This window comes from Hippocampus bargibanti, linkage group LG12 (genome assembly GCF_051943395.1).
Source record: "Hippocampus bargibanti isolate YZ-2025 linkage group LG12, ASM5194339v1, whole genome shotgun sequence".
Taxonomy (NCBI): domain Eukaryota; kingdom Metazoa; phylum Chordata; class Actinopteri; order Syngnathiformes; family Syngnathidae; genus Hippocampus; species Hippocampus bargibanti.
Window position 1 is genome coordinate 16,464,305 of NC_142745.1, and position 10,888 is coordinate 16,475,192.

The 10,888-nt window shown below is 43.9% G+C and overlaps 1 protein-coding gene across 8 annotated transcripts in view; it reads left to right on the top strand.

The window, feature by feature from the left end:
• The window catches only part of arhgef10la (Rho guanine nucleotide exchange factor 10 like a), a 112,612-nt gene extending 108,147 nt beyond the window's left edge, over positions 1–4,465 (top strand). For all 8 annotated transcript variants that reach the window (XM_089009922.1, XM_089009925.1, XM_089009920.1 and 5 more), the window contains 2 exons: positions 1,878–2,000; positions 2,730–4,465. In XM_089009922.1, the coding sequence (XP_088866048.1) occupies positions 1,878–2,000; positions 2,730–3,265 (659 nt within the window). In that variant the 3' untranslated portion in view covers positions 3,266–4,465. The remainder of the gene's footprint in view (positions 1–1,877; positions 2,001–2,729) is intronic.
• Positions 4,466–10,888: the final 6,423 nt, after the last annotated feature.

The window sequence follows — 10,888 nt, forward strand, 5'->3', positions numbered from 1 at the left end:
TAACAATTTATTCATCTTTTTATGCATGTGTTTATTTATTTAGCTCTCATTTTTATTTATGGCTTTATTGTTCTGGTGTTTATTGTTCTTTTACTTGTAACGTGTCCTTGGGTGCTTGGCAAGGCGCTTGTAAATTAAATGTGTTATTACTATTATTATCTGTTTATTTATTTATCCACTTGTCAATTTTTACATCTTAATTAATTCATCCAGGTGTTTATTTTTATTTTATGTATTTATTTATTTATTTATTTATTTATTTATTTATTGCATGTCTTAACGTGTAACATTTACCTCCAACATTTTTTCAATCTTGGTGGCATTGTTGGGTGATAATTATAAAAAAAACACTCAATAATCTCACAAAAGATTGAAGCTGTTGCCAGGCCTGATGTATGGTTTGCAGGGTTTCGTGAACAGTGCGTCGCCAATCCTAAATATAATCCTCATCTCGAGAAAAAAAAAAAAAAAAAAAAAACACGGCCGGCCCTAATAAACATCTTCGCTTGTCTTGCAATCTTACGAACGACAAATGCAGGCATTATACTCAATGTCTCGATTGATAACCGAGCCGTGCTGGGAACTGCAGAAAATCAGCCTGATACAAGATATGATTTTTCAGCCTTTTGTTGGCTGTCTGTAAGTGTGTGCGTAATAATATAGTTCGAGGGAGCCATTATCCCTCCATATTTCACACACAGACATCAGGCAAGCGCTTGCACAGCACGCAAAGGTGTGTAGGATTTGATAGTATTTGCCCTTGTGATATTAGTAATAGTCGCAGTAGCTTTAGTAGCTAGCGGTGGCAGTCATGGTATTAGGAGTAGATCGTGAATTATTGTTTTATATTTGACATCACAGCACTCCAATTTGAGCTTTAACAAGTAAGCAGCTTTTATCCAGTTTGCACGTCCGCGTCCGAATTTTCAAATACAGTGATACCTCAGCTCACACACTTAATTGGCTCCCAGAAAGTGTGTGTAAGGCGAAAAGTTCGTCTGCCGAACATTTATTTCCCATAAGAAACCATTAAAAATTAGAATAATCTGTTCCCTGGACCCCATAAAACATAAATTTCTAGGAAATAAGTCTTAAAAATACACATATACCTTATTTTTATGTATTATAAATGTGCTATTGTATTGTAATTAAAGAAATAAACTGTACTGTGTAATAAAGTCATTTTATTTACCTTTGTTGCGGTCATTGATGTAGTTGCCTCTTGATGATATCCGAGTGAAGTGCTTTCTCGGCGATAATACCCTGACTCTCACTGTCCCCCGCTAGCTGCTTTTCGTTAATCCAAATCAACATAAGTTTTTCAACCTCTTCTATTGCCAGAGACCGTTGCTTAGACCGCACAGAAACACCCTTAGCCACATGTAGCAATGGTCAATTTAGCATACTGCTACTGGAACGCTAAGTCACACAAACGCACACCTCGTTCTTTTTTTTCGATTATCTTCTTCTGCTCGACCGTAATTTTCTTTTGTGTCCTCTTTGGCTTAACAGTAGCCTGTGGTGGGGTCTTTTTCGGTCCCATAATAGCAAAAGTACTGCACCCGATAACAAACCAAGTCAGCACTCAAAGAGGAAAACTAGTCCGCCAGCCACCGTGACGCTGTTCGACCGTGTGGTTAGTGTTCATCCGCCAAAAACTAGTCTGCCAGCCACTGTGGTGCAGTGTGGTTTGGTTTGTCCGCCGAAAATTAGTTCGTATGCCAAGATTATATGCTTGCGAATGTAATGTTCGTGAGGCGAAACGTTCGTGAGCTACAGCGTTTGTAAGATGAGTTATCACTGTACAGAGCAGAGTGCCCGAGCTTCACCGCCGCGATTGCTGTTGATCTTTCCTCTCCTGGTTTTTAATGTTTCAGGTCAGGCCTCCATGCGAGTCACCAGCCTGCTCATCTGTCAAGGACTCTTGTGGGTCGGCACCGCCCAAGGCCTCATTGTCACCCTGCCCGTTCCCAAACTGGAAGGAATACCGAAAATAACAGGTCATTTCCATTCGAATGTACAAAACAACGGCGTTTCCTCGAACAATATGTTATGGGGACGTAGTGTGTAAGATGCCCAAAGTAGTACATTAAGTCAACAAGATAAAATATCCCAAAATCATGCATTATTTTTACCATCAGCGGTAAGCCTCGAAAAGACGGTCGATTCCCAAAACAAAACTTTACCTCCTCATTTTAAATGTGTTGATCTCCTGTCAGGGATGTTCGATCGGACACTGTGGACAAAGACTCGAACCCAGAAAGATTGTCTTTACTGCCGGCAGGAGACCCAGCCGTTCATGACAGACGCCTGAATTCTGCAGCCCTCTGCCAAGCTACTTATTGAGAGTATCTGCAAATTTAAGTGATACATTAATAAAACATAGTTTTCTTGATTGGAATACCACACCTCTTGAGTTCTAAGCACGAACAGCTATAAGCAATGAAACATTGTCTTTTCCATGAACTTTTGTAATCTGGGCTCTTCCTGTGAAGGAGTTTCAAGTCGTAAATTACTCCTGTGATAAGGAGTTTCCCAAGTCCTAAATTCTGTCCAAGGCCAGATCTCCTAGATGAAAATGACAGTTTAACAAGCTGTGTCTGTTGACCTCAGATTGACCCCAGGTTGTCTGTGCTTCAATTGTGTATTCGAGTCACAAATGTCCACTAAGCATATAACAGCATGAAACTTAAATATGATAACTTCTTATTCCCCATCACCTCCTCCAGGAAAAGGCAGAATCTCACTGAATGGCCACAACGGGCCGGTGGACTTCCTGGCGGCCATCACCAGCACCTTGTCTCCGGACCTCCTGAAGAGGGACTCGGTGGCCGATGGGCCGGATTCAGCATGCGGGGGCGAGGATCCCAGCGATACGTCCTCACAGGAATCCCTGCAGCAGCCGAGCGATGCCAGGGCGTCAGGCGCCGGCCGGGGTGGCGTCCTGCTGCGCTACAAGCTGCGCTCGACCTCAGGGCTTCCCGGATGCCCGCTCACGGCCGCTGCCGACGAGGCCTCCGACTCGTCCCTGGAGTCCCTGGAGCACAGCGTGGAGGACGGCTCCATCTACGAGCTCAGCGACGACCCCGACACATGGGTGCGGGGACGCCCCTCGGAGAAGGACGGCAGGGCCAAAGACAGGGTGGTTTCCGCCGCCGTGGTCTCCGGGGGGCGAGGGTTCCGAAGGCTCAGGGAGGGGGCGCGGACAGCAGGGGAACCTTCGGAAAACGTCCTTCTAGTTTGGCAACTGCCATTGACTGTCTGATTTGTTTCGTTATGTTGTTTTTTTTAACAACGCGCTCAACCTTTGGTCCGCTCACGTAGCATTCGAAAGGACTCAATGAAGGGAAGCACTTGAACTTGGCTTTTTGCATTGCAGAGTCCACAGATAATAAAACTGACTGAAAGTAATAGGCCAATAACAAGTAATAATTCCCAAGAATACAACTATCTTAGAAAAATAAAAAATAAAAGAATGGAGAATTACGGTTTACTTGCATCTTGGATTCGGGATTACCACGACCTGCTGGACAGGAGTAGAACAATGCCAAACGTATTCTGTGACACTTTTGTTTGTCAAGAAACCCTTGTGACGTGGGCACTACATTCAAGTCCAGACTTTATCATTTCGGCTGTGAGCCCTCTTCCTGACGGTCGCCGCCACGCTGCACGTTAGTGTGGTTTCATTAGCACCGTCTCAAGATGGAACATGCCCTCTTCCGCTGCCTCGCAGCTGCTCATGGGAGCCGATCAATGACCACTTAAACAGATTGCACATGTCTATTTTTTTGTTCCAACTTGTTTTTTTTTTTTTTTTTTTACTTTCGCGCCTCCTAAAGATTTTTAAAGAACAAACCATTTTGTACATACATAAAACACACCTTTCTATAAGCCAAGCCTCACGTGTATCAAGAAAGACGGTACACAGAAAAAGTTTTCAAAGTTTTAATAATATACCTTAACTTTTCTTTCAAAACAGTGCCTGTTATGCGGCAGCAACACAACATGCATTGCGGCAGTAACAGGGCTGGTAAAAAAAAAAAAAACATGCCGATCCAAGTGAGACATGGCAACTATACGTTAGCAGTCGCTAACAGGTCTGGGTACAAAAACATAACATGTCACTGAGACACCGAAGAAATACGTTAGCAAAAGTTGCTCTTCGCATACGGCCAGTTTTGGTAAACGATTAAGCAATCCATTCAACACAGAGGGCCACTTTAAATGCACGATTTACCGTCGTGACATTAACTTGCGTCTTCCTCGGCACATATATTCGCCGCGTCTCACTCTTCCCTTTAGTGCTCGAGTGCCCCATGGCGGCCGCTAGAAAAAAAATGCATAAATTGGCCGCATCGTTGCATTAACCGCAGGGTTGAAAGCTTGCGACAAAAGTCGCGGCTTATACGTAGTCTGGAAATTACGGTAACTAAAATGCTGTACAAGGAAAAGTTGCATTTTTGAACGTCTGATTTATGAAGAGTCAAAAATACCGATATATAGCCTTTAACTTTCTGGCCCTGAATGTGAGTGCGGATACAATGACATCCCATTTTTGTGTACTTTTTTCAATCAAAAATAAAACAAAACGGCCAAATCCTGTCTTGAAAATATTTATTCTTAGCTTGGATTGAAACCTTGTATGTCGGTACGTTTGACAAATTCATACATGAACCGAACAACTTCTTCATTTTTCAAACAATTACAAGACAGTTAACGCATTCTTGAGAACATTGTAAGAGGAAGTCAGTGGCGTAGCAACTAGAGGCGTCGACATACCACGCGGCGCGACGGGTTATCAGCCGAGCTCTGCTTGGGTTTACGGAATGTTCTCGGAGCCTGATTTCATTTCGCAAAGACACCAAAAGTCAGCAAGGCGTGGATTCATTTGGGAGATCATCACAGAGGTTGCAGATGCCGGCATTCTCATCTCGACGGCGGCGTGTCGCCATTTCTGCAATTTGACAGGTACATCGTCTTTCGACAGAGGCGGCCTATTACAAAGCTCGTACACATCCGAGGCGACCCGTGACGGCTTCATTTGGCAACGACTGCAATACGCTGCTTTTTAGTCGGCGAAATTAAGCTGACTGCGCAAATGACGCCTGAGCAATTATGAGAAGATGGCTCGGAACACAGATGCATACCGATAAACGCTGACGAAGCCTCTTGGATAGGAGGCGAAACGTCCGAAACCTTCACTTTTGTACAGATGACGGCTGAAGAAACCTTCTCATCGATGGACCACTCCTGTACGACTGAGAGCTTACACAGACATACCGATAAAGTGGAAAGTTGTGGGAAACTTTACTTTTTGGTCCTCCGATTAAATAAATAAAATACAAATCACACTCACTGCATTCATCAGCTCAGCGATTGAAAAATGTTATCTTGGTCAAGGGTTCTCTTTGAGCGTGAATGCTAATCACTGAGCTATCAAGGGGTTTTAGATGACAAGTTAGCACAAACGTCTGTGTAAACTTTCTTCAGCCGTCATCTGTACTTCTTTGAGGGTGTCGGACGTTTCACTTCTCATCCAAGAAGCTTCGTCAGCAAAATAAAATTTTGCTGGGCCAAAGCCTCTTGGATGAGAAGCGAAAGGTCCAACACCTTCAAAGAAGTATAGATGACGTCTGAAGAAACCTTTTCATTGAAAGTAAGCACTAAGTCAAATAATCAGTTAATTCATCAGTTAATTAACTTGTTAATTAAGTTGTTAATTAACTCATTCACTGCCATTCCCAAATATATTCTGGAATTAAAAAGCATTACGTGGCGCGCCATTCCCAAATTTGGTCGGGTTTTTCTTGCGTGGGGTGCTGATAAAGCGCTTGTCATACCTCTGGCAATGTTTTCCCTTCCATGAGAGGGCAGTGCTTGCCTTTTGTCCCTGTTAGCGCTTTGTCAAAACTTCAGCTGTTGCATCGTTGAAAACACATTGGATTATGAAGACAAAATAAATAGGTTAATCAGTGATTCTAACACGTATGAGCAACTAAAAAGGGACCCTTCCAATAGATACAAGAAAGAAATGATTGACTGTCTCCAAAAGCTAGAGAAAGGAAAACATATAGACAAACAGATGTATTTTAGATTATACCCGGGAGAGGCCACGCCATGTATCTATGGCCTGCCAAAAATACATAAAGAAGGGTTCCCCCTCCGACCCATTGTTTGTAGCATTGACTCCTCTACATACAATGTAGCCAAATATTTAAAAACTATTTTAGCTCCGTTGGTTGGTAACACAGAATACCACGTAGAGAACACCACAGGGTTTGTAGAGAGGATCAAAGACCTCATATTGGAACCTGAGGAAACTTTGGCATCATACGATGTGACTTCTCTCTTTACATCTGTCCCAACCCCAGCAGCAGTCTCAGTGGTGAGGACGAGGCTGCTGGCGGATGTTTCTTTGCATGAAAGAACCAAACTGAAACCGGATCACATTTGCCAATTATTAGAAATCTGCCTTAATACTACGTATTTTCAATTTCGGGAAAAATTTTATAAACAATTCCATGGTTGTGCTATGGGCTCACCAGTTTCACCCATAGTGGCTAATCTTTACATGGAAGAGATGGAGAAACAGGCCCTCACATCCTTCCCAGGGACCAAACCTAGACACTGGTTTAGATATGTGGACGATACTTTTGTCATAATTAAGAAACAAGAAATTCAATCCTTCACAGATCATCTCAACTCTGTAGACTTCAACATTAAATTTACTCGTGAGGACATTCAAGAGAACCAACTAGCCTTCTTGGATTGTAAAGTAATTATAAAAGAGGACAGAGCGCTAAAAACAGAGGTCTTTAGGAAGGCTACGCGCACTGACCAATACTTACTTTTTGACTCTAACCACCCTTTACAACATAAACTAGGAGTTATCAGAACCCTCCAGCATAGGGCTAAACTAATACCTACTAGCACTGAAGGTAGAGAAAAGGAGTCAAAACACATCAGGAGAGCACTCACTAACTGTGGGTACCCTCAGTGGTCATTCAACAAATGTCAGAAAGAAAGAATAGCGAAGGAAACCAATAATTCTCAAGATTCTAAAAGGAGAGGAGTAGCAGTACCGTACATTGCAGGAGTTTCTGAAAAATTACAAAGAGTCCTTTGGCAACATAAAATTCCTACTTATTTCAAACCGATAAACACGTTAAGGCAAAAATTAGTGCATCCAAAAGATAGGCTACCAAATGTAAAACAAAGTAATGTAGTTTATTCCATACATTGTAAGAATGAAAATTGTAAAGAGCAGTACATTGGGGAGACTCAACAAATTCTCAAAAAAAGACTTTATCAACATCGCAGGGATAATACTTGTGGGCCTCAATCGGCAGTACATTTGCACCTAAAAGCTAGCAACCACTCATTTGACGACAATGAGGTTAAAATCTTAGCGAAAGAACATAGATGGTTTGTAAGGGGGGTAAAAGAGGCGATTCTTATAAAACAACAAAATCCTTCATTAAACCGGGCTGGTGGTGTGAGGTTCAATTTGGATCGTTCATACAATAGCCTGCTCAGGCAAAACAGGTTAGGCAACTTTCGCAATGCTGATGAGGGTCGTTATGCTGATGAGGTGATACCGGGGGGAGTGGGGGTAATAGGCCAGTCGTTAGTCAGGAATGTAGGAACAATCAGTGGGGCCACAGGGAGGGGTCCCGCCCCCCCAACCTGAGAGTAGGGACCTATCATAGCTGTGTCCGGCGCCACCAGGTCTGGACATTAGGGATATATAAATGGGGCCGATACGACCAGTCAGACTTTAGTTCGCTGACGAAGCCTCTTGGATAGGAGGCGAAACGTCCGAAACCTTCACTTTTGTACAGATGACGGCTGAAGAAACCTTCTCATCGATCGTTGAAAAGGTTTCTTCAGCCGTCATCTGTACTTTTTTTTGAAGGTGTCGGACGTTTTGCTTCTTCATTTTAGCTCGGGTCCTCTACCAGAGGCCAGGAAGCTTGAGGGTTCTGCGCAGTAACCGTGCTGTTCCCAGCACTGCGCTTTTCTGGACCGAGATATCCGATGTTGTTCCCGGGATCTGTTGCAACCACTCGTCGAGTTTGGGGGTCACTGCCCTGAGTGCTCCGACCACCACAGGAACGACTGTCACCTTTACCTTCCAGGCTCTCTCCAGCTCCTCTCTGAGCCCTTGGTATTTCTCCATTTTCTCATGTTCCTTCTTTCTGATGTTTCCATCACTCGGGACCGCTACATCCACGACAACGGCTTTCCTTTGCCCTTTATCTATGACCACGGTATCTGGTTGGTTGGCCATTACCAGCTTGTCAGTCTGTATCTGGAAGTCCCACAGGATATTTGCTCGGTCGTTCTCTACCACCTTGGGAGGTGTTTCCCATTTTGACCTTGGGGTTTCCAGTCCATACTCCGCACAGATGTTTCGGTAGACTATGCCAGCCACCTGGTTATGGCGCTCCATGTAGGCTTTCCCTGCCAGCATCTTACACCCTGCAGTTATGTGTTGGATTGTCTCAGGTGCCTCTTTGCACAACCTACACCTTGGGTCTTGTCTGGTGTGGTATATCCCTGCCTCGATGGCTCTGGTGTTCAGGGCCTGCTCTTGAGCAGCCAGGATGAGTGCCTCTGTGCTGTCCTTTAGGCAAGCCCTCTCTAGCCACTGATAGGACTTCTTGAGATCAGCCACTTCGGCTATTGTTCGGTGGTACATCCCGTGTAGGGGCTTTTCCTCCCATGATTGTCCCTCTTCCAGCACCTCATCCTCTGTTCCCCATTGTCTGAGACATTCTCTGAGTACATCATCCGTTGGAGCCTTCTCTTTGATGTATTCATGGAGCTTGGATGTTTCATCCTGGACAGTGGCTCTCACACTCACTAGTCCCCGGCCTCCTTCCTTACGGCTTGTGTACAGTCTCAGGGTGCTGGACTTGGGATGGAACCCTCCGTGCATGGTGAGGAGTTTTCGGGTCTTAATATCCGTGGTCTGAATCTCTTCCTTTGGCCACCTTTTTATTCCCGCAGGGTATCTGATCACTGGCAGGGCATAGCTGTTTATTGCCCAGGTCTTGTTCTTGCCATTGAGCTGGCTTCTGATATTGATATATATATATATATATATATATATATATATATATATATATATATATCCCTAATGTCCAGACATGGCGGCGTCGGACACTTTGTAAAAGAGTACTCTTTTACAAAAGAGTCCTCTTTGTAAAAGAGTACTCTTTGTACTCTTTGTAAAACAGTACTCTTTGTAAAATAGTGTAAAAGAGTACTCTTTGTCACCTACCTTTTCTACTCGAGCGCCCCTGGCAGCCGTTAGAAAAATTACATAAATTGGCCGCATCACTGAATAAGCCGCAGGGTTGAAAGTTTGGGAAAAAAAGTAACGGCTTATAGTCCGGAATTTATGGTAAATTAAGACAAGAGGTAATAAAATCCACATCCGTAATGTGAAAAGCCAACCACATTTTGGCTTTAGCTCATTTACCAGCTTGTTGAAAAGTAGCACTTGCGGCTAAAGCTAAATTTTGACTTTGATTTAACACCTTTGGTCACGTCACTCAAGAACAATAAAGAACCCCGATTGGATTTAACAAACACGTAACAGAAACTGGGTAGGAATTTCCATCATGAAAAATATTTCCGAGCATTGTGCTTTTCATCTGCAAGGTCACACTTTGACATTTTGCTTGGATGCTCAAGAGAGAAGGCGCGACTTTTGGGGATTCCGAGATTACATCGGCGACCAGCAAGTGAAATGAGGAAAAATATAAAAAGGGATGCAGCGAGTTTTGAAGAAGCAAACTCCAACTCTCTCCGTGTCTCAGATTGCCCATAGGAGGATGAGGTTGGCCAATTACGGAACAAATGCCTCGCAGAGCAGAACAAGCTTCCCAGGAGTGATTTCAATGGAATTAATGCGTTGGAATTCTCGGTGATGAGTTCCATTGGCAGACAGGCAGCGTGCGGTGCTTGCGAGGATGACATTTGGAAGCCTAAAAGTATCTACGGCCTTCTTTACGCCAGAAGAAGCATCGACGAAGAAGAAGAAAGGATGTCAGTGTGACGAGAAGATGTTGGCGTGCAGCAAATTGGGAAACGGGCGTCTGGAAGAAAGTCTTTGCTGGTGGATCCGTGACTGGATGGTGGGCAAGTGAACGTTGAAATTGATGGATGGACAGATAACGATTGGGTAGGATGGACGATGAGGGCCAATCACTTATCGGTTGAATCACCTGAAAATGGGTCAATCGACAGATGTAGACTGCTGCTGCTCATGTCAGACAGAAACCAAACGATGACAGGAACATCTAAGAGTCACATATAGTTCACACGTTGGCCCGTGATCTGATTGCGTGTTTAATCGTTTATGATGCTATCGTTGAACTCATATAAAGGACATCAATTATCCCCATGGCAGGCTCGGATAAAAACGCGTCAATGCATTAGTTCAACGGCTCTCACCTCCGCAACACATTAACTGGAACTCCAAATTCATCAACTTAAATATCCCATGAATATTAAATATTGTCGTAAGGTGCCGCATACGACGAGCCATATGGGTAAATTATGGGGACATGAGCCCATTAGCCCCCCGTGGGAGGCCCTGCTAAATGGTCCATGGGCCTCATCTGGATCGCCATTTCCAGACGGGATGCTAATGCTAATGGCTCACAACAGAGCCCAACGGCGAGGACCACCTCCACAGGCGACGTCATACATCGCCGTATAATTCTTCCATGTATACAACATAGATGGTACATAATGTAAATGTGACACTAGGTCACCAACGATATTACTTGGATGATCTATTCAAACTCACTTGACTCTAATTTCTGGTTTCAATTGTTTGGTGTTTTTAGATTATTCGAGATATCCATGTCATGCA